Genomic DNA, 27,107 nt, shown 5'->3' on the forward strand with positions numbered 1-27,107 from the left:
CCCCTTTTAGCCTGCCTCTCTGCTATCCACAGCGTCTGATTTACCAGGCTAAACTAATCGATTGCCGATCCTCAACAAATCCGTATAACCGGAATAACCTCTTTAATCGTGGTTACAAAAAAAGAATGGAACAAAAATTAAACCACATCAGACACATATCAAAGTTGTTTCGTGGCCCGGTGATTGTGTGAGAATGGCTTGCGAGAAAACAACTACAAACACTTTCTGTGTTCTGGTTTCGATGCGCCAGGCCTGAGTGAAATCCGACTTGAGCGTTGACGGTCTGTCACATTTCACGCTGACACCAAGCGAACACGGGGCGCATACACACACACACATACACACTCACACATACGGCTCACAATATTATCGACAGATCCGAGTCAGGAGTACAGTCGAGGAGAGCACATTGAAGGTAAGTTGTTACAAAAAACTACTTATGGTGGGGGAAATAGAGCGTGTTTCAATGGAGACTTAGAGGCGGGGTTCTTCTTTAAGATCGCATTAATTTTAGCCGTGGTTCTTTCTTTGTAATTTTAGGTTGACCACTTTTTATCCATTCCTGCGCGCTTTGCTGTTCTGCCCTTTTCCAACGGAAAGACCTAACCGGCAACCCTAACTCACGCAATGAATTCACACTGAATAAGTTTTCACCCACTGCTTTTTTATTTTGTTACTATTATCCAAGCCATTTAAAGGGAATCGAGGCGTGGGTGGCTAGCTACGGGATTTTTCTCTGTGTTAGTCGGGGGAGGAGGAGGGGTTGATACGGCTTGCCAGCTAGCGAACGACATTACGCAGACTGGCTTAACAAGTTTAAATGGCTGTAAAAGTGACCAAAGTTACCTTAAACTCAGCTCGGGGATAGACACTGCTATGAAAAAACGATCACATATCCTTACGATGTTATGGTACGATTAGAACAAGCGTGTTAACCTGTTTACCATTGTATGCTATGCGCACTAGCACGTCCCCCTAACGTTAGCTAATGTAGCTAGCGAGCCATGGCCGTGCCTGCTCCTGGGTTGTTGTGAACTTACCGTCGTTAGCCAGAATGACTAACGTTAGATTTCTATGGAACTTAGTGTTTAGTTCCCAATCTATTTATAAACTCGCCCACACTTCTGGTCATATAAAAAGTACCGGAGATATTTGGGATATCTTAGTATGAAACGTTGTTCAGTTGTTTCACCAGTTCAGGGAATTGTGCTGTGGATGGTTGTTACTTTGACAAACTTGGGGGAAGTAACCTAAAGTTACAACAAAATTGCTTGTCAAAATAAACACAGGCGCTGCTAACGTTAAGTGTTTGCGCTGACATGGTTTTATGTGGTGAATGTTTTCGATTTATATCGTTGCTGTGAAACAAAGTATCTCCCGGTCCAGTTTAACTGTTAGCCTGTGTTCAACTCTGTATTTTTAAACAGTGTCTAAAAGCTTCTTCTGTGAGAGGAAACGAGAGAAAAAAAGGCAAAAAAGAAAGAGAGGAAATCCCCCGAAAGGAAATGCCAATCGCAGCCGCTGGACAACCAACGACTCAGGAGCCTAGAGTTTACCCCCGGCTGCCCTCCACCCCGGAGCCCGTCCCTAAAGGGGCTGATTTATTCGACGAGGCGGGGGCGGCGGAATCGGCGGAGCGAACAGAGTACGGGGGCGCGGAGGGGGGCAGAGGACTCGGGGGCTATAGTTACAGCCAGAGCGGCGCTAGGGGCTTTGTACAGCCCGGATCCACCAACGGTTCTCCGCCGCAATCCCCTCCCTCGTCCTCCTCTTTCCTCTTCCATCCCCTTCATCCCCACCAGCCCCACCAAATGGCCATGGAGCCCCCAAGGACTCGATCGCGTTCCCGGTCTGGATACTACCAGCAGTACGGTGGTGGGAATGGTAATGGAATTACCGGTAACGGAGTCATGGGATCTAACCACCACCACCACCACCAGCAGCAGCAACTACATCAACATCAACAGCAGCAGCACGGTGCCGGGTGCGCACCACTTGGAGCTCACAGCAACCACTCGGAGAACCAGCAGCGAGCCCCCGGAACTAACGCCTCTCCCGGTATTCAGAGGCTTTCAGCGGCCCCCGGAGCGCACCGCATCTCGGCGGCAGGTAAATGTCCCCCACCTGTGATTGTCACTGACTGTGTGTGTGGTTACGGCAGTGTCCCCTCGACCAAGAAAGGAAGAGGGACACGCGTTTCATTACTTAGACTTTTCTCTTCTGCTGAACGCATACCCACCATATAGAAGTCGAGCTGTTTTAATTTGCTGCTGTGGCGAGGCGTTTGAGAGGCGAGCAGAGGGGATGGGGGTGTCCGGGGGTTAGCATGGCAATAGTGTGTGTGTGTGTGTGTGTGTGAGAACACATTAGTTGTTTTCTAATTAGACAGGATGTTTTATGTGCTTGCCACAGAGCTGCAGTCTGGATATAATACACAGTTAACACATACGGTAGGTAAATGAACAACAGCAGCTTGTGATGTGGTTAGGGGTAGCCATAAGCTCATTCAACTGCTGTGAATAGTTAGTCACCCAGACTGTGTGTCTTAAATAAGACACTGTGGCATGTCTTCTTTTACTCAACTAGTCAAATATTGACGTAGCTAGGTAACAGGCCTTATGGTGTGTAACATAGGCAAATTTTCGTCTAAATTGGACATGGTCTATTCTTTCTCGTATACACACAAAAGCACACGGTAACAGAGCTGCCCACATGATGCTACCAGGAAGCACAGGGTTATGGCTGCATGGGCTCAGAGGTTGTGAAAAAGACAGAGGAAAGATAGGCAACTCCTCATAGAGCTTCCTTTAAGGATTCTAATGTTCATTTTATGTATATGGTCTTGTGTAGCTTAGTGGGTAGAGTATGGCAGTAACCCTTTGGGGGGTAAGGGTTGAATTTCCACTGGGGCTACCCATACTAAAAATGTATGCATTCGTCATATCGTAAATACTCACTTGGTGTAGTGCTTTGGATAAGAGTATCTGACACATAGTTTGTGTTATGTTATATGAAAGAGGTTGGACATGGCCTGTATGTAATAATTAACAGACGGATAATCTCCTATGTGCTGGAGGGGCATATTCTGTTTCAGAGAGAGGGATTCTTAACTCGTACACACCCTGGGCAAGCCATCCATGATATTTGTATACTATAGTGCAAACCTAGATTTAACTTGTTGGTTGGCTTGTGTGTGTGTGTGTGTGTGTGTGTGTGTGTGTGTGTGGACTGCTGGTGGGTATAGAATGCATCTGAGGGTGCTCTCACACAGCAACTGCAGTGCAGTGAACCAGGCAACATAGAAACACCACAGCTAGAGTTTCAGACTCGGCGACACCATTGGAAAGCTTCTCTTTCACTAAAGCTACAAGCACACCTAACAGGCTACTCAGGTTGGGGAAACGCTCAGTCTGTCGTGGTCGGCTATGGTGTGGTCCTTTGGGGAACATGTGCAAGGCTTGCTCTGAGCTTGCACAAAATGTTTCACAACAGTAAAACAATGTAATGGTGTAATGATAATAACTAGTTTGATGGCCATTTCTTAATGAAGTAAATTTAAATGCTTAAATGAACAGTCAGTTTAATTTACCATACATGCTTGTCTCTGGCTGAAACTGATTTAAGGGAAAAATGGAATGAATAACAAAATTTAAGGGGTAGCCTAAATATAAGAAGAAGTTTCAGAGGAAACTAGTAGGGTGGTCTCAGATTTTGTAATTTAGGCAGGAGCTTGACTTTGTCATCCCTACAACAAAACTTGGAAATGTCCAAAGCCGTGCAGTGCAGAGTTGCAGTGATTGGCTGGGTTTTCCTGAGCTGACTGACTACTGACACTGATTCTACGTGTTGGAAATAATTGTCATGCATGCAAATGTAACAATGGAGATCAACTGAGACTGGCTACCCATGGCTGTCGTTGCTCATTGATCAATTTTGCCTGATCGTCGGTTCATTTGTTTTAGCCTCTGAGAGAAAAGGCACCCTAACGCAGAATTCACACATCTGATGATCAAGGATAGTTCAGACCTGATTTGTGAACCTGAATAAGTCTGTCTCAACGCTAGAAACAAGATTGCCAAGATTCTTTTGATGGCAATACAGGACTAATCCTGCTTCATTGACAGTGCGCAGCAGGCATTGTAGAGACAGTAGGGTTAGTTTAGTGTTTCTTTTTGGTTCACGCAAGTCAGCTCTACAATGGAATAAATGTGGATGTGAAAACATAAACCTATATTTTATTTTTCCACAAAGTCCATTTTCAGAATTCACTGTTAGTGGAGCAGCTCAAGGTTTTTGTCTTTGTTATAGTCTTGGGTCTCTGGTTTCTAGTTTTTGAAAGCGTTGCTCATGTTCATAAACATTGAATGAAGTTTTGCATCATGGGCAAAACACATGTGAATGTTTTTTTTTCTATAGGGTCGATTTTCACTTTAAGAGAATATGATCAGCCTAGGATTAGGCCTAGGTCTACTCATAGATGTAGGCCAAGGCTATATCTTGCCTGCATTTGAGCAAGCCAAATACATTTAATGAAATGCAGTATTACAAATAGGAGTGTGTGCATGTGCGTTTGTGAGAGAAACTGAACAACAAGCTATGTATGGAGACTGGAATTACCTGTCTGGGAGAGGGAGAGTAAAAAGAAACGTTCGCAGCTGAACACACACGTATGCACACACACACACACATACGCACACAAACAAAGGCTCTTTCTGGACTCCCAGCCCGCAGGTTGTCTAGCAGTGCTTGTGTCATACGTCTAGCTGTGTATAGGCTTGCTGGGCAGCCGGGAAACCAAGCTGTGTGTGTGTGTGTGTGTGTGTGTGTGTGTGTGAGAGAGAGAGAGCTGGGGTATGGAAAGGCAGAGAAACAAGGGATCGTTAGAGGAGGAAAAAAACAACAGTTTGTCAAGTCACACTGCATCAGCAAGGAAGTTGAACTAGCAACCCTGTAAGTGTATTGGTCTGCTGTGACCTTTGACCCCGGCTCTCCCTTGGTAGCTTGGCTATGACATGTAGAATAGCACAAATTGATGGCTAGAATGACCGTATTGTATTTCCATCCAAATGGATTTCGATCTAGAGGGGAGAGGCACTGGCTAGAGATTCTATAGACACTCACTCACTATCTGGACTAGTTTCCATCAGACTGGAAATGCACACCACACAAAAGAACAGTAGTCCTGAAAGAACAGAAGCGTGTGTGTGCATATTTCTATTTGTACTGTGTGCAAGCAAGAGAAGATAAGAAAATCTGACTGCAGCAAAAGTGCAAAAGCATAAAAAGGTTTCATTTAGGAGGTGTGAAGCTGAGAGAACCCCTTGCTTTATTCTTGAGTACTTTTTTATTGTTAGCTTAGCTAGGTGTAGGATGGGGACTAATTTATAGTGGAATATTCTCTTACAAGAGTGAAGCAGCTGGCTAGTTGGACCTTTCCCGGCGCTACACACCTTTTATTATTACAGCAGCCCCTCGTCCCTTTCCCAGAATGGGTCCTGGTTGTTTGGAAGAGTGAGAGAGAAAGAGAGATACTTGGTCTATTCTTCCCACGCCAGTCACCTGCGTTGGGCATGAAAGCTAATGATGTCCTCCTCTCTTCGATCCCCTCCCCTCTCTCCTCTCCCTGTAGTTTCTTCTGTCTCCTTTGATCTCTACTATTTTGTCCCCTTTTCTTTCACCTGTGTTTCATGCTATTCATGTCACACTTATAATTCTCTTTCCTCTTGTCTTCATCATTCTCTCTCGTTTGTCTCCCTCTGTTCACAGGGCAGGAAATAAACATGGGCTAAGGGGCAAAAAGCCTCCTGAAAGCTCATGTCCCCCAAGTTGAGATTAAAAGGGCAACAATATCCCCAGAGGGGAAAAAGGATAGAAAATGAGTAAATACTTAAGCAAGGGGTTTTGATGAAATTTCCCAACAAATGCTTAAAAATGCCGCCAGATCGGTTCACATCAGACAAAAAACGTCCTCTGTAGCAGCTGATATCCGATCCTGGTGCCTACCCACTTCTGTCACGGCCTGTCCTCTTGCCATCTCATTCATTTCTTGCCCCCCTTTGGATCATCCTCCCTCTCTTTATGCCCCCCCCCCTTCCTATCTCCCTCTGGGTCACTCTCTCTGTCCTCATCCTCAGCCCTCGCATTTGTCTAATGGAGGGATCGTTTTAATGGATTGCTCAGAGCAGCAGAGGGACAGCCGCTCCTCTCTGCCACTCTACCTTTACCCCTCCACTCCTATCCTCTCCACTCCTCTGTCTAAAACAGAAGGGGAAACATGCACTCTGTTTTTACTTCCCTTTGTCCAATCACCCAGGCAACCATCTCCTGTTTGGAGAGAAACACTTTTTTTGGGGGGGGTTCCCTTGCTACTTTGTCACTCCAAGTAAACAACAAAGCAGTCAGCTTGGTCAGCAAGATAGGATCCTTGGGGGGTGGAGGAGAGTGACCTCAAATTAGCCCTAACTTAGGGATGAGCTTTGACCTGGCTCAAAAGAAAAGATGTGCTCCAGAGAGAGGGAGAGAGAGTGAGGACGCCGAAGAGCGCTGGAAAAGTCTTGAGGGAGGTCAAGTTAGGGAGAGGGGAAGAGTGAAGTAAACTGGAAGGGAAGGAAGGGGGAGTATGTGAGGGGAAAAGAGGAGAGTTGGTTTGTGAAAGGAGTAGTGGGCTGGATTAGAGAGGTACATAGGTTGATGGAGGGAGGGAGCGTAATGCATGGGTTTTAGGAAGGTCAGGCGGAGGAAGAGGGTGAGGAAGGGAAAGGGAGGGAGAGAGATAATTAGACCAGAGCAAGGGAGTTAGCAGAAGGAGGACGTGAGCAAATTTTATTGAATAAGGCTGACTGTGAGAGAGAGCTGGAGGACGTCGTGAGTGTTGGTGTAAGCAAAGGACGGAGAGGAAGCATGCTTTATAGAGAGGAAGGGAGTGTGCAACCTGGGAGGGGGTGGGGAGAGTGTGACTCGAAAGAAAGGAGGAGAAAGATTGGTTGGGAGCAAATGTAGGCATGGATAGGGAGGGAGGGAGAGAGAGACAGCGGGAGCAGAGACTAGAGGCAGTAAGTTTGCAAGTGTAGGTAAAGTGAGCGTGTGAGAAAGGGACGGATGAATGTTGAGTGAGTCGAACGGAAGGAGGGAGGGAGGGAGAGGTTGGCTGCTCATGTTCTTGGCATCTTTTCCACTTCTCCCTGTTGATGAGTTAGTTCTCACCAGCCAGGGGTACAAACCACATCAACTCGCTTTTCTTCGTTTCTCACTCTCTCCCTCCGTATTTTAGCCCTTAGTTATTTTTGTAGCTATTCTGTGTCTCAATAGTTCGTTACCATTTTCAGCTTCTGCTTGTCATTTCAACAGAACCCCCCTCTCTGTGTCCTTCCCCATTTCCATCTCTCTTGTTGTCCTCTTTTAGCCTCTGTTGTAACCGTTATGCAAAGTGAGTTGGCACTGCATGTATGTGTGTGCCCTCTTTGCACCGAGTACCCCACTGCGAGATTGTGTGTGTGTGTGTGTGTGTGTGTGTGTGTGTTGGTTGAGGTAGTGAATAAGTTTGTTGTGGTTCTACACAATGTTGTAGACACAAAATATTTGACACAAAGCAACGTGTTTGTTTGGAATGTAAAGAGCCTTATTCATTTAGCCACTCATTGGATTAGAAGGGAAATTAGAGGAGGTCTATTTGGGGAGGGAGGCTGACACTAGTCAGCTTTTAATATTATCTGAAATGTTTTGCATTTCAAATCAGGACTAAGATGTGGTCCGTGAGGCTAGCACATATATTGATACACTGATATCACTGATATCACCTACTATACAATGGGTAGTTTCACCGAAGCAATCTGATATGTCAAAAACAAGTTTGACTGTGCTGTTAATTCCCCTAAAGTATGTCTAACTGTGCTTTATTGGTTGCTAGTAACCATGGAGCTAGTTGGGGATCCCTCTTAGTTTTTCCTGTTTTTATATACTGCTTTGGAGAAACCAGTACACATGCATTGGTGACTATTGTATAACCATAATACCCATGAGTGTGTTTTTTACTGTGATTATGGGTACTTTGGTAAGGTTGAAGCTATTGCTTCTCCGTCATACCCATAAACACTGTAAAGAACACCATCTTGGGTATTACTGCAATAATATCACAGGCCTTTCATAGGTATCAGCATAGTTTTGTTTCAAAATGATAAGAGATTTCCTCCATTTAAATGAAGTGGCACCTATGCTTACAAAATGTATAATGATCAAATAGCCACTATTTGAGCCAAATTTGAGGAATAATGATCAACAAGATGACTATCTCAACTTCCACACACAAAAAATATTTTTTGGAATTCATATAAAGTATTGTTTATTTTCTGTTCATGTATTGACATTGATACTGGGCCATAAATCATGCATTGGCCGGCCCAAATACCAGGATATGCAATTCCTGACAGGCTATTTCCAATTAGCTCTTCAGAATGAAGTTGAAATGAGTTGTGAGCTCAGTTTCTGGGGGTAGTGTAGAGATTTATAATGGAGTGAAGGGATCAAGACTGTCATCTGTCTCTGGCTCTGTCCATTTCTCTCTCCCCTCTCTCTCGCCTAACACTCATGCATTGCACTCCCAGTACCCCTCCCTCTCTCTCTCTGCTGGTTTCTGTCTTTCATTGGGGGAGGAGGAGGAGAGGGAGAATGTGAGGACAGAAGGAGGAGTGAGAAGGAATAAGAAGTGTGAAGGAGTGGTTGGGTGTATGTGGTGTGTGTGTGTGTGTGCATATACATATACTCGGTTCTGGATGTGTGTATGTGCGCGACTGCGCGTGCCTTATTTACTTGCTGCCTGGGTGGGCTGGGAGCAGGAACAGGACTGTCAGAAACACACACACACACACACACACACACACACACACACACACACACACACACACACACACAGTGACGTCACCCTAGGAAACTTTCTGCTACCACTGCACTGAGAAGAAGTTGATGGAAGCGAAAACGAGAGAGAAAAGGGAGATAGAATGATGGCATATCATTGAATATACTGTGTCTTGAAAGGTCCTTTGACTGAAACCACATAATAAAAGATGCTGAGGTACGTGCGCGCGTGTGTGGGGGCTTCTTCTTCCTTTATGTCTGTGATTGAATAGAGGGAGGGGTGATTAAGAAAGGTGTGGAGTCAAATAAAGAGAATGGGTTGGAAGGCAAGGAGCGAGGGATGGAGGAGCGACCTCAAGAACTGCAACGGGAAAAATGGAGAGAAAGATGAGAGATGGAGAGAACAATAAATGGATGGGGGAGGGCACTGAAGTGGGAGAGAGGGAGAATCATTCCCATTTCTATACACACCCTTGCCGTCAGGTCTCTGTGAAGCGGTGTTAGGCAGGTAATGACTGGGCAGGCGTAACATGCCCGCCTATTTTAAGCCTGTATGCCAGCTTGTTACTTGACTCTGCTCTGCGCTAGGGTGTGAAGTGTGCTGTGACATGTGTTCAGGGGGCGGGGTGACGTGAGAGGTGTGTGTGTGTGTGTATATGTGTGTGTGGGTTACACATAAAGCTTGGCTGAAATTCTCTTTACTTTCTCTATATGTTGTATAAATAGGTCTTAGAGGCATTGGTGCAAGTTCTGCAGCAGACGACCAGGCTTCTGTCCATTTCGCCATTTGTTAGTGTTGAGCTGGTAATTTGTTAAGTAAGCCTGTCACTTCTCTATCCACCCTCTCTTATCTATCTTTCTATTCATCCACTATCTCCTGTGTTTTTCTCTGTTGACAGAGAGAGAGAGAGAGAGGGAGACTGCAAGAGAGAGGATGTGATAGAGAGCGTGGACAGAGATGGTGCGATAGGGAAAGCAAGGAAATGTGGATGTCGTGCGATAAAGCAGGAGGAATATATGGGAGAGGGACAGGCCGGCAGATAGGGAAATAGATCGGAGGCAGGGAGGGGTGGTGATGAAGTGATGGAGAGTGTGAGAAGGAGGATGGGAGAGAGGAGGAGGAGGTGTGAGGAGGGTGTCTGAGCTAGAGCGCAGGGGGGGAGAGAGGGATGAGAGAGGGAGGGAAAGAGGAGGGGAGAGGTGGAGGAAATGGATAGAAATAGCTGATGCACTCTCAGGCTTACAGAAAATCAATAGCAGTCAAGAGGGGAAGCCACAACCCCCACCCTGCTCCCTCTCTCTAACTGTTCTATCTCTCTCTCCCTCCAATCCTCTCCCTTATCATGTCTTGTTCCTCCACCCTTTATTTTCAACCCATCTCTCTTTCTTCCCCATTGCCCTCACCCCCCCATGCGTATTCCCAACCTCGTCCTCTTCTTCTCCACCTCCTCTTTGCCCTCCTTCTCCACATTGCCCCCCCCCCCCCCCATTTCTCTCCCCTCGTCTTTTCTCTCCTTCACACTACCTCTCCATCCACTCCTCGCATCCTATTCTTGTCTTTCACTCTCCTTCCAAGGCATCTTCTTTACCTCTGCCTTTTTTTCAGCTTATTTCCTTTCTCCTCCATTTTCAGGGAACTGATTATTATTTTTTTTTTTTAGCTTTTTTTAAAAAACTTATAAATCCCATTCATTTCTAATTGGAGGATTTTATTATTGCTCCTATGCGTTCCTCACCACAGCCTTGCATTCTCCTTTCCTCCACCCCTCCTTCTCTTCCATTCTTTCCACTGTTTATCCCCTTATCCACCAAGATTTGCAACAGTGACATCCAATCTCGTCTGCCTACTTTGTGTATGTATGTGTTACCCCAGTATCTTCCTGAAGCACAACTCTTGACCATAGAAGTGTGTGTGTGTGTGTGTGTGTGTGTGTGTGTGTGTTGTGCTTGTGTGTACTCTGTGCTGAGCTACTGGTCACAGTGTGTTCCATGCAGTCAGTCCCGCCCTGCTTCTCGTCTTTTAAGTCTCACCACTCTGAAGTGTTGTCTGTAGCGTCTTTGGAGCTGTGCTGCTGTTTCAAGGCCTAGCTCCCACTTTGCATCTATTCACTAGAGAATGAGAGGAAGGCTGCACATTTCTAAAATTATAACAATAATTAAGGTGATTCAGATATCTTCTTAAATAAGGTATTATCGTGCTGTGCAGAATCCCTGGCCTGCACAAATCAAGTCTTGTATCTGAGAAAATGTTTCATATTTATTCACATCCGTTTGTAATATTTCGTGTAGAAGAAGATGACGCACCACACACTCTGCACCAACAAGCCATCTTTATTATTAAAATCATGGTATCATAGTTACCTCGATAATGATAAATGAAACAACAATATTTTTTACCTTGGTGCACAAATATTGCATTCTCCATTAGTGGAGAATGCAAGATTAGCCACTGCAGTTAGACTTATGTACCCAGCAAACGAGCATCACTCAATACGAGGTGAGAGAGGGACGTTTGACTGACTGATTGACTGACTGTCTTGTGCGGGGAAAAATAACTCGTCTCCTTACACAAGTTTATTCCAGTTGTATTTTTCAGTTTGCATCATAGTAGTTTGACATCACCTCTTCTGTATACATATTCGCCTTCTCTGCAGTCTGCAGAGGGAGAACAAATGGTGAGTCGTCTTTTCGGCCCTATACCACCAAGGGACTCAAGGAATCGCCAAAGTCATCAAGTTTGACGTTCTACTGGTAGCAGCTTTAAATTAAAGGAACACACACACTGGGGGAATGTATTTACTGAACATACCAACGTGGAAAATTAGGTCGGTAAAAGATTTGTAGTGTTGGTTTCGATACATTTTCTGTATACCGTCCAGCCCTATGTTTCAGTCACTAGACCCTTCATCGGGCAGTTTTTAATGGAGACAGCGTGATGCTTCATCTTACATGGATCATATGTTCATTTACATCAGCACCTCCCCTCCAGTTGTTTGAGCACAGTGTATCTACCACTTAAGTGTAGAAGAAGAAATCCCTGTGTGCCCATATATTGCAAATCATATTGCAATCACAGTGTTCAGCAAAAACTGTCCTAAACTTGGAAGCTGTCTAGGATGGTGAACACTTTGCCTTGTATGCAGTGTGTGTGTTTTTCTACCCGTGGACATGATGTCACGAAAACATTTTAAACCCGTTCTGTAGCTCCTATGTTATGCTCCATAGAGTGACTCCGACTGAATGACTCGTCTCTGACTCAATTTGCCGGACTCTGACAATGAGCAAGTGAGTTTGCCTATTGTGATTGGTGAATGAGTGTCGTACAGGAGACCGCTATGCAGTAGTCTCTTGAATGCTTCACCAGTATTCCTTCCCAAATCACCTCTGCGAAAATAGCCTTTTAGCTGGTTTTCACTACACTAATATAAGCTTTACTTACCTGAACCTTTTAAATCCATTTATTTTGCCTGCTCCAGGGATTGGGGTATGAGAGGGGGAAGGCTTTTTTAAGGATTGAGGAATTCAGTTGTGAAAATCTCTCTTTCTGTCTGCCTCTATTTCTCTTTCTCTCTCTTCCCCTCTCTCCTTTGTTGTCAATCACAGCTCCTCTTCAAAGAGAGAAGCTGTGAGCAGAAAAACCCCACAAACAAACAGCAGAGAGGTGAAAAATGCTCTCCAAAAGGCTCTTTGCATCTATTCCCTTCTAGTCTGTCTTTCTTCACCTCCTCGCTATCGTAAAGGTAGCCTTCCCTGGAGTGCCCTTGGGAGTGCTTACCCTTGGACTGTATACCACTGCCACCATCTGTGGCAGGGACGTCCCCAGCTAAAGACGTGCCCGAGACAAAAGGAAAAACAAAAGCCAAAACAAACAGAATAGACGATAAAAAGATGAAAGGATTGGGAAAAACAAAAGAGTAAAAGTCTTAGCGGTGATGCAAGCGGCGGTATCATCAGAAAGCTTCTCTAATCCAGGATTACTGTGTTTACTCCATGTGTGTGTGTGTGTGTGTGTGTGTGTGTGTGTGTGTGTGTGTACGCCTACTGCTTCTGATCTTAGAGACAAGGCTATACCATATGCATTTCACTCACTTTCCTGTTGTGCTGCACACACACACGATCAGGACCCCTTCTCACAAACATGTTGTCATTGTATTTAAATCCAGTTCCATGAGAACAATAACAACAAAAGGATTAAATGTATATGGATAAAGCCAACCCACAAAGTATTAGTCTGAAGAGTAAACTGTGAGCATCTCTATGAGCTCACAAAACAATATTGGATTTTCCCTGATAATGAACTTGAACTGTAAAAATTTGTAAACAACAAGACTTGGTTCTTTTTTGATAAAATAGCTTTTTAGGCATTTTTGATTGCTGTCTTGCCCCGGCCAGTTTTGTCTTATTGTATTTGACGGTGTCTTTGACTCAGTAGCAGCCTGTAGTGACATTTAGGAGGTTAGGAATGGAGAGATGAATTGAGAGCAGAGATGGTTTAATACAGTAGCACATGCCAGTCAACCCCATTCAAATTCATGCAGACCAGGGAGAAGACTTTGTCTATAAGGAGGAGTTTATCACTGGGCTTAAACCACAGAGTTAGGGATGAGTTCCTGAGCAGATCTGTATGTATGGGAGAGTATGGGAAAAATCTCTTGATAATTACCAGGTCTAAGAAGCCTCAGTTTTGGAAGTCGATAAAAACCTGGAAAGATTTGGAAAAAAAAGCTGTGGTTCAGTTCTGACTAGACATATGACTACACATTTCATGTAGTTGTAGACCCAGTGTTGTTTCACATATTGTGATATTTATTGTGAATCTTATTTTTGTAGCCCAGCAATTTTATAAATCTTATAAAACAATCATCAAAATCGTAAAATTCATTCTCAAAATTAAATTCTGTATGGAATTTTAAAATGGAGAATGTATAGGTGTAGATCCCTGTCAAGCCTCTGCAGTGCATGTATAAGACTTCATCTGTATGATTGTAAAGTGCAGGTGATAAGCATTAGGCTTTAAACCACAGATTAGCCACATGGTGAGTCACTGTGTGTGACCCTCTGTTCTCTTCTGCTCTTTCCCTCTCTCTGTGTAGGAGCCATTGGAGGGTCCTACCACTGTCACCCGGACCATGCATATGGAGAGGAGAGCGACAAGGTAAGATGTGCACATTTGAATAACTTATTTATATTCACAACAACACAATAAATACAGGGATACAAATAAGGAAGATCAAATCAGATGTTTTTTGAAGTTGCACACACCAAAGAACAGAGATGGAGCTCTACATTCAGCTTTCAGTTCCATGTCAACTGCAAAAAATTGCAGAAAGTAGAAAATTGTGGCACTTGACTGGGACCATGCTGTACTATGACTCAAATATTAGAGGAAATGTTCTCTCAGCTGACACAGAATGAAGGGATGAGACACTAACATACACACACACACACACACACACACACACACAAATATACTGCAGGCTATATGTAACAGTTTATGTGGACAAACGGTCACTGTACAGATTTAACAGTCAATCTGTACATTTCCCGACGCAAAATTCCCACATAACCCGGTTTATCTGCACATGCCACGGTTCATGTGAAAACTACTACTACATTTACTGTTTGTGTTTCGGTGTGATTACTTACTCTTTAGCTAAAACTGTGAAATCGAATTTCTAGGGGGAAAAAATAAAAATATGGTGTTAACTTCCATAATCTTTATTAGGAACACAAACATTACAACTATTAAAACAATCAGTAAAATATAATTGATGGTATGTTAAAAACATACTTTTGTGGATCATAACAGCATACTTAATAATAAAATAATAAATAAATTTGAGTGTACAAGCCTACTCCCATAAATGATAGTCATCATCACAGGAGAAGGCCTGTGCAAAAAGAGAGCACACGATGAGAAAAACACTGAAGGAGGGGAAAAGGGGAGGCAGGATGCTGAGGAAGGTGTTGCAGAAAGCTTGGAGGGAGAGAAGGAAGGGAGGGAGGGAGGGAGGGAGGGAGGCGAGGACAAAAAGAGGGAGGGGGTATTGCTAATGATTTCACCTCCAGCTGTGGGACTTGGTTGGTGTAAGAGGAGGGGAAGGAGTGAGGGAGGGAGTGAGGGAGGGGAAGGAAGGGAGGAACAGTGGCAGAGGAAACAAAATGGGCTTTGAAATCTTGTTGATGGAAAAAAAAATAAGTGGGGGAGGGCGAAGTGTGTGTGTGTGTGTGTGTATGTGTGTGTTTGTGTTTCAGTGTTAGTGGAAGCATGTCTGCAAATATTAATGAATCTGTAAAAGCAAATGACCATATTTGCTCCATGTGCAGTGTGCACATGCATGCGCAATTTCTTGTGCATGAATGTTTGAAAGGAGTCGTCTGGGTTCAAGCATATTTCTTAGGTTTAGGTTTGTGTGAGTGTGTGTGTGTGTGTGTGTGTGTTAGCATGCACTCTCTGGGCTGGGGCCTCTTTATTTTGGTTCTCAGTGTTGACGGCAAAACCAGAACAGCTGCTCTCCACACTTCCTGTGTGTGTGTGTGTGTGTGTGTGTGTGTATATGTGTGTGTGTGCCCGCGTCCCAAATGTGGACAGAGTGAAATAGAATGTGGGAGGGTGTGTCCGTTCTCAGTGCTTCGGGATGTCTGTCCAGCTTGGTGTGTGTGCATGTCGAATGTGGACAGAGTGAAAAGGAATGGGAGGGTGTGTGTGGTCCCTAGACTGTGAGCATTGCAGAATGTAATAGCAGCCATAGAGCAGTACAGAATGTATTGGGGCTGTGCTGGGAGTGACTAGTTCTGTGTGTGTGTGTGTGTGTGTGTCTGTCTGTCTGTCTGTCTGTCTGTGTCTGTGGCTTGTCTTGGCTTTAGTGTAAGCATGTTTGGACCAGGCGTGTGTGTGTATGTTCACAAGATGCACTTTATCTGAACATAAGGCCATGTTAAACTATATTGCTTGAGGACACACACACACACACACACACACACACACACACACACACACACACACACACACACACACATATCTTTGTCTGACACTGCTCCCCTCCCTCTAACGCGGGCAGACAGGCCCATCAAACTTTCATACTAATGGGCGATACTCTGCATGTGTTAAGACAGACTGTGTGTGTGTGCGTGTGTATGCGTGTGTGTGTCCTGTCTAAGAACTTCTTGTCTTGTCCCCTTAGATTTCAGGCCGGGGTCCTGGGCAGGACAGGCAGAGGAAGGGGGAGGGGGGAGAGGAAGAAGCGACTGTAGAGGGGTTTGGAGGGGCTTCAGCATATCTGATGGAAGGAAGGGGGGGATGGGAGGAGATTGTTGAGGGGGGATGAGGGGGGTGGGCAGGCAGGAGGGAACATTTCAGGCTTGGATTGGAAGAGGCTGGCTTAGATATGAAAATGGGCACAGTGGATGTCCCTAGGGGGTCGGGGTTGGGGCTAGACTGGTGGAGAGGTTGTGGGGTGTCGGGTCGGGGGGGCGGGACTAGGGAGGGGGTGTTGAGAGGAACAGAGGAAGAGAGAGTCGGGGGTGGGGGTGGATGACTGGTGCCCTCCATCCTGTGTAGAAATGTGCGTGGGTAGTCCATGTCTCCTGTATCTGTTTTAATGAAATAGGCCCTAAAAAGCGTGAGTAGCTCAGTTCAGGATAGGGTTTTTCCAGTCCATTAAACTCTGGCCTATTGAGGAAGAAAATATAAAGTATCACGTAGCCTACATAAACATGGAGAGTTTTGTTCCAATTATGGTACATTTTAAAGAATAGTAGGTAACTTTAGTCCTTAGTCGACAAAAAAATAACGTTTTTACAGACTGGATATTCTAAATTTTAGAGATGCTGAAAGATGAACTTGAGGTTCTGATTATTTTCCCAATTACGGATGTCTAGCATTTTGGAAATGAACATTTCTTATTTCTGCGCATAGGTCTTTTGAATGAGTACCATGATCTTTTCATCATGTCGGAGTGTCAGTGAATTGGATTAAAAACAGTACTTTTGTTTCTGAAGTTAGGTATGCAGCCTTTGAGAGTCATTAACCTCTCCTCTCTGCACGAATACCACCAGAGATGTTGTCACTTAAAATTCTTAAAAAGCCAGGGAGGATCATCTTACAATTAGTCTACTCTCAACTTCAAGGCTTTACTAGATTTGTTTTTATTCAATGAAAAAAGCAACCTGTCATTTATGTTTAACAGCTGGGGTCAATTCACTTTGAATTCGTATGATGAAAATGCTTCTCTCTCATATACTTAAGAAGAACCTTATTTTGGCAAAAGAGTTTAAGTTTTCAAATTTTGAAGAAAATTAACTCTCTGAATTGATTGGTTTAAAACTGAATGGACCACAACTGTGATGCTAAAATTGTGGGGCTTAAGGAATACACCTCATGCATAAAGTTGATGGCCTCTTGTACTAATGTCATCAGTCCTTCTTCCCCGTCGCATAATGCAATGCATATCTTGTGTTGGCTCCGCCTGTTCCTCTTTGTATGAACTGGAAAGAACAGATGTTAGTTGCTTAGTGCTCATGTTTATGTACCTTGTCTGTTATTTAAAAACTTTTGAGTCATTCAAACCCATGGATCACTACACATCTCAAATGCTGACTGCCAAAGAAATAAGGCCATTACTTCCAGGAAATGGTTGTAGTTATGACTTAACACTGAAGGAAAGAATGAGCGAACAAATGAGTGTTTTTGAGAAATAGAGAAGGAAGGGCAGGATGGCTTTTTTTAGAGGTAGTATGGCATGGCAGGAGGTGGGAGAGGGAGAGGCCTGCTGATACACTGGTCCCCCTGGAGCCAAATGCTCAGTCATGGTGATTTACACACAGCTTATAGACAGACAGACAGACACACACACACACACACACACACACACACACACACACACACACACACACAGACTCATAGTGTGTAACCCTCAGTAGCGACCCAAATCTGTTCTGTCATGTGGGGTCTGGTGGGCCCTGAGGCTCCACCAAGCTTCTGACCTCTCCTCCTCCTCCTCCCCTGCCTTTCATCTCTCTTTTCTTTCTTTCTCTGTCTTATACTCTCTCTCACTCTCTCTCATCTACTTCTCCTTTTCTTTTGATCCCCTCTCTTCTCTCCAGTCCTCTCCTATCATATAGCCCAGACTAAGTGAGGTCATTGTTATCATTAGGTTTTCCCATAAGCTGGCCAAGCTCGGGTCAAATCCAGTGCCGCCTTATGAATGCTGTGTGTGTGTGTGGCTGTGTGTGTGTGTGTGTGTGTGAGAGAGAGAGAGAGAGAGAGAGAGAGAGAAAGAGAGAGTGATATTGCTACAGTGGGTACAGTGTGTTTGGTGTAACAGTCTGAATACATTTTGTTCAGCTTTGTTAGAACAGCAGAATCTGCTTCAAAAACCGCTTCAGAAGGTATTGTTCTTTATAGGCTGTAGAACTCAAACAGTGGCAGCTGCCCATGTGTGAATGTGAAATTTGCGCATGTCTGCGGGTGTTTCCATAACTGTGTGTGTGTGTGTGTTTCTGCAGCCTGCTCTCCAGCTGTTTCCTGTTAGCTATCATGCTGCTCTCAAGGCTGCTGAGCTGTGTGTGTGTGTGTGTGTGTGTGCGTGTGTGTGTGTGTGTGTGTTAAAAGTCACAGCCGCTGAGTCATTTTTATCACACTTTAAAAACGTGCCTCTCCCACGTTGAGGGGAGGGGTTGGGTTGGGGTTGGTGGGGATCAAGTAAGTAGAAAAAAAAAAGTGTTGAGTTGGTAAGTAAGGGGAAACATTGTGTGTGGCGTCTCTGCAGGAACCTGTATGTTCCTCAGAGTACAGCTCAGGTCTGAGTAAGGAGGGGTGACTAAGAGTTGACAGAAGAGTGTGTGTGTGTGTGTGTGTGTCAGTACTGCCAGTAAGTGAAGTGACTCACAGATGAGTTGATTGGATTGAAAAAGAGAGTGTATGATCAGTCTTCCAGGACAGCTGAACTAAACCTGGATGACTACACGCTCAGCTATGTCACTCTACTTGTGTGTATGAGTGAGTCTTTTTTTTTTTTTTTTTTTTATGCCACGGCTCTCTGAGAAAGTATTTGTCAAGCTTTTTAGTTGAGGGTGTGTACGTATGACGTTCATATGGGCCTGTGAGTGCTTGTCCTGTGTTTGGATTTCCTCACTCCAAGAGGAAGTGACTTTGAACCCTCAGGGCCATAGAGCGCTGGTGGTGGAGCGGCGCGTGCACGGCGCACACACTCTCTCACACTCACACTCACACACACACACACACACACACAGACATACATTAGAGCACACAGGAAATGCCATGAGTCACAAAGGAGAGTAGTGTCTGATTGCGCAATGGTATGGATTGTAGGCTAGAGGGAGTGGAAAGCATGGTGAAATTGATTTATTTGATACAAGTATGAGCGCTATGGGTCACTAACCACAATACGCATACCCTCTCTCACCCCCCACCCTCCCCTCCCTCCACCCTTTCCCTCTCCTCCTCCCGCTCCCTCTCTCCCTTTCCTTCTCCCTCTGCAGAGTGAGGACAGCCCCAGTCCAAAGCGCCAGAGGCTGTCCAGTCAGTCTGTCCTGGAACAACTCTCTTCATCTGCTCCTCCACCCTCCACCCCTTCTCCCCCCATCCGCCCTTGGGAGCTAGGACCCCCCAGTCGGAGGCAGCCTCACCCCCACACACACTACCACCAGGAGAGATGCCACACACCGGCCCGGCACAGACGCAGGTAAGATGGGGGAATGAAATCTGTATTAAAATAAAATAAAATAAAACTTCAAAAGAAAATGTCATCAGTTTTGCCAGGGTTTCTTGATCCCTACAATTTAGTTGGTGGAGAGTCACAAAAGTAACCCCTCCTCCTTTTCCTCGCCACCTCTAGCCCACCGGCAAGGCGTCAGCGCGGCCGTCTCTCCCGACCCGCTCGTCACCCGCCTCCTCATCACCACCCCTCCACCCAAGGCCCTGCACCTCGCCTGTCGCTATCGGAGCTCCAGGATGAGAACTACCACCACAACCCCCACCACACCGCACACCAGACATACCCGACACACACACCCAGCGCCTACGGTCAGCCCCCCTCAGCTGGGAGCGGGGGGGCAGCTCCGGAGGAGCCCCGGGCTTTCCACCCCCCTACCTTGTCCCCGCGGCTACTGCATCCGGCCGCTCACCACCATCATCATCATCATCAGCAGCAGCATCATGCCGTGCAACAGCAGCAAGGAGCCATGGTCATGGACTTGCATGAACAGGTGTGTATCTGTGAATACCTCCTATGTGATGGTGTGTACATATGTGAGACAGATAGGAGACGTTCGGTAGTTGTTTAGTGTGCGTGTGTGTGAGGCTGCATATTAACTGTGGTCTCATTCCTCTCCAGCTGCAGCAGGCCAGCGTCCCAGTCTCCTACACAGTGACCCCTGTCCCAACTCACGGTCTGGCTGCTCCTTTGTGTAGCGGTCAACACCTTCCCCCCACCTGCTCCTCGCAACAACAGGTTCCCGCCTGCAGCGTGGTCTTCAGCACTGGACAGCACTACCACCCGGTGAGAAGAGCGCATGATTGTGCATTTATGAGAGTGTGTGTGTGTTTGCAAGTAGAAAAAAGTACACTTCATACTGTACTTTATCCGTAGTGTTCTACTGCTCAACAAAGCCAATAAAAGGAGAGTGGTGAAAAAAGTAGAATAGACCTGGAGAACATTTTGCTGCTGAAATGACCTGATAAGCTTTTTGATGTTGGCTGCCACCTTGTGGCAAGAAGTGGCATGCACATGTTAGAATCACCACACTGAGAAAACATCCAATCAAACTTTTTCTCTTGTCTTTTTCCTCTCTTTCTCTTCCTGTTCACCCTCTCCCAGATGCTACAGGCATGTTCAATGCAACACTTGCCAGTTCCCTATGCCTTTCCCTCCCTGCTGTCCAGTGACCCTCAGTTCCTGCTGCCCCCTCCACCCCACCTTGCCCACCACCCACCCCACCTCCCCCCACCCGGACAGTTCCTGCCCTTCCAGGCACAACAGCCACGATCGGTGAGTGAGCAACTTATGTAGCTTGTAGTTGACCTGCCATTTAGCTGTACTAACTTGTATCATTCTGTCTTTAAAAGAACGGCAACACAAGGACTGTGGGAGACCTACAATAAATAAATAAATTGTGTTGTGTAGTTGCAGCTGTTACAAAGTGAATCTTTTTTATTAGTGCACATTCTTACAGGCTTTAAAGAGTACCAGCTCATAAATAACTCTTTATTGAATGTGTTTCCTAACCAGACAATAAATAGCTGTTTTTAATGTTTGTTTTAACCTGTTCGGAGTACCTGTTGGGTGGGGAATACTGTATCATGAATATTCAGATAGTGTAAGTTGAATAATAAGTTGTTTATTTTCTTACCGACATGGGTTTGACATGTTCATCGGGGATGTCATGACAGTGACAGTTCAACAGGACCTTAAATTATGTCTGGCATCACACCATTAGGTCATTACCCCTGTAAAAAAATCAATGTGTCATAGCAATGTGTCATAGCCTTTTCTCTCAATTTAATGATAGACATAATCTATGGAAGTCAGCAATGTACAACACAAATTTCAGAAACCATACACGGAACCTGCAAACAAACACTTCTTTATGACTAGAATAATGCAAATTTTTAAGATTGTGATAAATTTGTGTCTTTGTTTTTTGGTACTTGTGGCAAATGCGCCCATCTGACACCTGAGTTGGCTAAAATTATCCATAAAAAGTACTTCCAAATACTATTTTACCAAGGTGTTGTCCCGCCATAACCCTTGTTATTCATTTGTCGTGATCCACAACAGTGTGTTTCTTTCCAGCCCTTACAGAGGATTGAAAATGAAGTGGAACTTCTGGGGGAGCAGCTGTCAGTGGGTGGGGGGTTCAGCTACGCCCACCATCACCACCACCACCACCACCATCACCACCAGCCTCCCTCCACCCTGCCCCCCTCCACCCCGCTCCAGTTCCTGTCGCACCATGACCCCCTGTCGCAGGAGCTGTTTACAGTGGTGAGCACATGAACAAAATACACACAACTCTCACACTCTTGCCTAAATATGCTCACACACACACTTTGAAGCCACTTTTTGATGTGATTTCAGTACAAAATGCGATTTCAGTACAAAAATGTATTGTCTGTTGATGTTGACATTTTTGTTTTTCTGTCCTTAAAATAAGTGCATTTTTTGTCTCTGTCCCGCCTCTCACAGCCCTACCCCCACTTCATGCCTCGGCGAATCACAGGCCGGCGTTACCGCTCTCAGCAGGCTGTACCCCCATCGCCCTACCACCCCAGCTTCCTGCCTTACTTCCTGTAAGTGCTTTCCACTTCCTCTGGCTTGTACCAAAACAAGAAAAGAGATTATAGAGGAAGTCTCATGTAGACCAATATGCTCACCATGTCTGTGTATGAACTTATGTAGGTAAATTTGGAGTAGGCATACTTGCAAGTATACTGCAGAGAGTTGATGCATATAATCTTGAGTACTAAAGTTTGTCTTCTTTTGGCACCCCCCTCCCCTACCCCCCTATCTCAGGTCCATGCTTCCAGTGACCCCCACCGTGGGCCCCACTATCAGTCTAGAGCTGGATGTGGATGATGGAGAGGTGGAAAACTATGAGGTAGGACAGATTGCTGCTACGACATTCAGCAGAGGATAACATTATCACATTGTAAACATGAGGATTTCACTTAGATATTTTCTTAAACAAATGCGAACAAAGCAGATTCTGAATAAAATTGTCATTCTGTTGAACTTTTTTTACGTGAATTGCTTTCTTTATGTTTATTAAACAAAGTGTAAAACACACTAAGATACTTGCACCTACAGAAAGAGCCATTAACTCACTTTCTATGTTTGCAAGCAACTTTAACAATCAGTTAATAGGATTATTTTACTTTTTATTTTTTCTCATATTAACACCTGAAACAGACCAATGAGAATCCATTTTCCACCTGTCTTTAACACCGTCACTGATGTACATGCCATTTCCACCGTTGACTTTGACCTCTAACCTTTGGCCATGTGTGTGCTCCTCCAGGCCCTGTTGAACCTAGCGGAGCGTCTAGGAGAGGCCAAGCCCCGTGGGTTGACCAAGGCAGATATAGAACAGCTACCTTCATACAGATTTAACCCCAACAACCACCAGTCTGAGCAAACGCTGTGAGTATCATGTTGCCATGTCATTTTTACAAAAGTGCTATACAAATGAAGTTATTATTATTATTATTATTATTATTATTATTATTATTATTAAGTTGTTGTATAGCGTGGTGCTAACCTTGTGTTGTCTTACAGGTGTGTGGTATGTATGTGTGACTTTGAGTCTCGCCAGCTCCTAAGGGTGCTGCCCTGTAACCATGAGTTCCACGCCAAGTGTGTCGACAAGTGGCTCAAGGTGAGTCAGGACATTCAAATATTTGGATAATTGTAAATTTATCAACGGTTCCCCACCAATGCTTTTATCGAGTGTGGCTTTCAACCTAGTATTGACTTTTGAAAAGATTAGGCAAACATCAAGTCAGAGGACATTTTTCTTTGCTGCACACACTAATGTGTATGTGCTTATTGATCTTTTAGGTATATTGTTAAACTTTTAACCCTCCAATCCTTATCTTCCTCTCTCCAGGCTAACCGGACCTGTCCTATCTGTCGAGCTGACGCCTCTGAGGTCCAGCGGGATTCTGAGTGACCTTTGACCCACATCAACAGCCACCGCCCAATCACTGAATCTCTTCTGGATGTATCAACCAATCAGTGAACTTCTCTCCTTTTATCATATGGCTCTGCTCACACATTCTGCCATAGCTCCGGGACCAGTGCGTCTTAATCCTTTACTGTTTATCCCCCAGGACACTGAACAGTAATTCTGACCTGGGATCAGCATTTAGGGGTGGGGAAACTTTCTACTGACTTGTGCTCACTTTATCGCTGGACTTCCCAGGCCTCCTAACTTGGACTATTATGCCCCTACTACTCTCTGCCTTCTACTCATGGTTACTCCTTGCTATTAATGGCCTTTAAAACACACACACACACACACACACACTCACACACTCACACAAACACACACTCTTCATGTGCAGGTGGACATATAAATATATATTTTTAAACTCCTCCAGCCCTTCCAAACTGAAGTGATCTGTTTAGAAGACTTAAGTGAAAAACTTCTGTATAGTTGTACTAACAAACCCTGAGGGAGAATCGGCAGTCCAAAGATTATGATTATTTCATTATTATTATTCTGATCAGAATTAAGTATTCACACCTTGGCTTTGAGAGACTGTCCATTTTCACTAGGCTCATTATAATTGCAGTTTTGGAACGAAATTGTTCATTTAATTTTAATTTGTGTGTGTGTATACTAGCATTCCTTGCGCGAGAGCATTTTGTATCGAGTCAAAACAAGTCAAAAGATACTGTACACTGTGTCAAACAAAGATTGAGCTTTGTTGGAACAGTGAAAAAAGTGAATAATATACTTTATTTTCTCTATGCGTGTCCATTTGCAAGTGTGTGTGAATGCATTTGTGTGTGTGTGTGTGTGTGTTACTCCTCCTCTGTGTTATTTATACAGTTCATGTGGTACAGTACACTGACTTCCCGATTCCTGTTTTTCCTCTCTACTTCAGCCTCGCTGGGAGTAGAGGGTGGCTTCAGACCTTTGCAGGGCTGCATACAAATTGCCGAAATTTGTTCCTTTTCTTGTAACCTTTATTAGACTTTAACATGAAAAGTCCAAATGGTAGGGCAAGGAGAAGTCAGGGGACAAGGAACACCTCCAGTTCCTGAGAAGTTGAGGATGCACGTCTCACGTCTTTTTCCTAGGCCACACATCTTATCCTTACGTTCTCTCCTTTATCATTTCATCCCTCCATGTCTACCCATCACCGTTTTCAAGTACAGACTAGAGGCTTTTGAGAAACATCTATGCTTTTATTTCAAAACAAACTTAGAGGAAACAGTTCAGGGTGATCCATCTCTATCCAGACAATATCCACTAAGCTCTTCACCAAGGCACATCATGGGAATACAATTGGATCTGAAAGAACCGACTGGGTGGATGCAAAACAGTTATTGAAAATTTCACCCAAACTTTTATTCATACTTAACTCACTTACTTTCTTCTGGGAATAAGGCCATTGATAAAATATAAAGTGCTTCTATATCTGTCTTGTTTGCACCCAAGCAGCTTTTTCAGATCCATAAGTGCTTGCAGAAACAGATACAAGGTTTTCTCCGTCACAGACAGGGAGTGAGTTTAAAGGGATTTATTGTAAGGGTCATAGTCAGATAGATCGACACATTTCTGATCGGAGAGTGGATCGGACACTCGAGCACTTTAAGTAGCTTAGCTGTAAGCGTTTCTGAACAAACCACTGTGTATCAGATCAACCATTCAGATGCATTTAAAAGACTGTTCTCAAACAGGGCTTTAGATCAGGGTTCTTGGCTGTGGTTGCATGCTGTGTTGGTCGCGCAGTGTCGTTTGCTACTGGGGATACACATTGTATGCCTGCCACAAACATACACGTGTTGATAGATTGTGAAGGTAAACGCATTTAGGCTAAAGTAGCTTCGTCAGCCAAGGCTAAGATGAGGCAGTCAGGGTCAGTGACTGGGAAATATTGAGAAACTCTATTTTCTGGATAGGGAGAGTCATGCGCTGTCTGCTGAGCACACTCTGCCAATACACATTCTCCATGTCAACTCCCAGCACACATCCCGATATGTCAATCCCTTTATCTTCTCACTGCACATCCCTTTGATTCCATAAGTTTTTGGTCTCTGTATCTTTAGAAATACTTAACCTCTGTAAGGCCTACGTTAGCCTGTCATAACCTACCTGCAATGTTCACCTTATGTACAGGCTTTCTAATGCAATTTATCACTATGTATCACAATGGGTATTTCGTGTCAAGTTTATGACAACCTAACATAGGTCTTGTGACTGATCAGAGACTAATGAGACTGCATAAGAGGAAGTGTATTGTGGAAATTTCAGCCAGGCACCTGCAGTGTCTTAAATGTGAGATGCCTTCTTATGAAAACTCATTTTTCCCCAGGTACAGGTTGTATCCATCCACTGTCACCGCATCACACCGACACATTCTTTTTAACCTGAAGCATTTAGAGGAAATGCACACTGACAGTAAATCAATGTCCGGGGAGAACGTCGTTTTATATGCTAAAAACTCTTCTTCAGTGTTGTCAGTGTATAAAGCCATGCAATATTTCTTGTTCACTTTTTTGCTTGGGGGTCAAAGGTCATCTTGGTTACTGTAGGCATCCATTTTGTGTCATAGGATTGTTTTATGTTGGTTGGTTTTCCTCTGCTTGGTACACTAGCAATTACCTCAGTTCCACTATTTATGTCTTTTCAGAATATGGCGCAACCAGTATGATTGATGCTCATCAATTCATTTTGCTTACTTTTTCCTTTATAAGTTGTTGGGTTGTTTCAAGATTTTTCCTTAAAAAAATACATGGAACTCTATCATGAAATATGGTGTCATAGTAGTTTCATTATGTATTATATCTGTAACCAAAATCATTTGAAGGCCTGTTATGATGATGATGATGATGATGAAATTTTTAACAAACATTTGTACATTTTTTATGAGAGTTATTACTAGTAATACTTTATTAAGTAGTGCAATGATTTTTTTTTTAATCCCTTCCCCTGTCTTTTGGATTTCAAAGGCTGGTTCAATAATAAATGTATAACATCTTCTTCTAATATATTGTGTTCTCCAGTTAATTTGTCCTCAATTCCTCATTTAATCTCTCAAAAATTTAACTTACTTAAAAAAAAAAAAAAAGTTAACTGCATTGACTTTCAGTGTTTCTTCTCCACTCAAATTATGCAAGGCGGTTTTGTGAGGTGTTTTCACTACTAACCTCTTGGTGGCACTGTGGGTCTGCTACCAAGGAAGCCCTTAGTCAACCTCCTGTGGTTGCATCTTTTGTCCCCTGCCATATTCAATGTGGTTAAAATCCTTAATCTGTTACCTTTTCCTTGACCTGTTAAAGTCAATGAGTGAAGTTAAGTTGCAAATAAAGGAGCAAATGTGCTCATCAGCCTCTTAGAGTGCTAATTTAGGTTCAGTGAACCAGGTCCTCCTGCCAATTTAATTTTCATTCAGTTTGAAAAGAAAAACTGATCAACGTCCCTTTAGGAATAGGGTCTCAGATAGGATGACATTAATTCAAGCCCATCACTCCTGCAGAGTTTTTCCAAACTATCAGAAGAAAACA

The 27,107-nt window shown here is 44.2% G+C and overlaps 1 protein-coding gene across 2 annotated transcripts; it reads left to right on the forward strand.

Annotated features, from left to right (window-relative positions):
• Nucleotides 1–315: 315 nt before the first annotated feature.
• Nucleotides 316–26,775, forward strand: rnf38 (ring finger protein 38). 2 transcript variants are annotated; one of them, XM_078291430.1, is made up of 13 exons: nt 316–415; nt 1,428–2,109; nt 13,944–14,005; nt 19,354–19,556; nt 19,710–20,079; nt 20,208–20,372; nt 20,691–20,861; nt 21,651–21,857; nt 22,059–22,162; nt 22,386–22,470; nt 22,891–23,012; nt 23,148–23,247; nt 23,479–26,775. In XM_078291430.1, the coding sequence occupies exons 2-13, from the start codon at nt 1,506–1,508 to the stop codon at nt 23,539–23,541; spliced, it is 2,256 nt and encodes a 751-aa protein (XP_078147556.1). In that variant the 5' UTR covers nt 316–415; nt 1,428–1,505; the 3' UTR covers nt 23,542–26,775. The 2 variants fall into 2 exon arrangements, with proteins under 2 accessions (XP_078147556.1, XP_078147558.1); XM_078291432.1 differs by having other exon boundaries at nt 21,666–21,857.
• Nucleotides 26,776–27,107: the final 332 nt, after the last annotated feature.

Source organism: Centroberyx gerrardi, chromosome 3 (genome assembly GCF_048128805.1).
Source record: "Centroberyx gerrardi isolate f3 chromosome 3, fCenGer3.hap1.cur.20231027, whole genome shotgun sequence".
In the NCBI taxonomy this organism is placed as follows: domain Eukaryota; kingdom Metazoa; phylum Chordata; class Actinopteri; order Beryciformes; family Berycidae; genus Centroberyx; species Centroberyx gerrardi.

Bases quoted from the DNA above. Each gene is read 5' to 3' on its own strand.
- rnf38 (XM_078291430.1), top strand. From the start codon at position 1,506: ATGCCAATCGCAGCCGCTGGACAACCAACGACTCAGGAGCCTAGAGTT. The intron at 19,557-19,709 runs GTAAGATGGGGG...CGCCACCTCTAG, and splicing joins CCGGCCCGGCACAGACGCAG to CCCACCGGCAAGGCGTCAGC. The intron at 20,080-20,207 runs GTGTGTATCTGT...ATTCCTCTCCAG, and splicing joins TCATGGACTTGCATGAACAG to CTGCAGCAGGCCAGCGTCCC.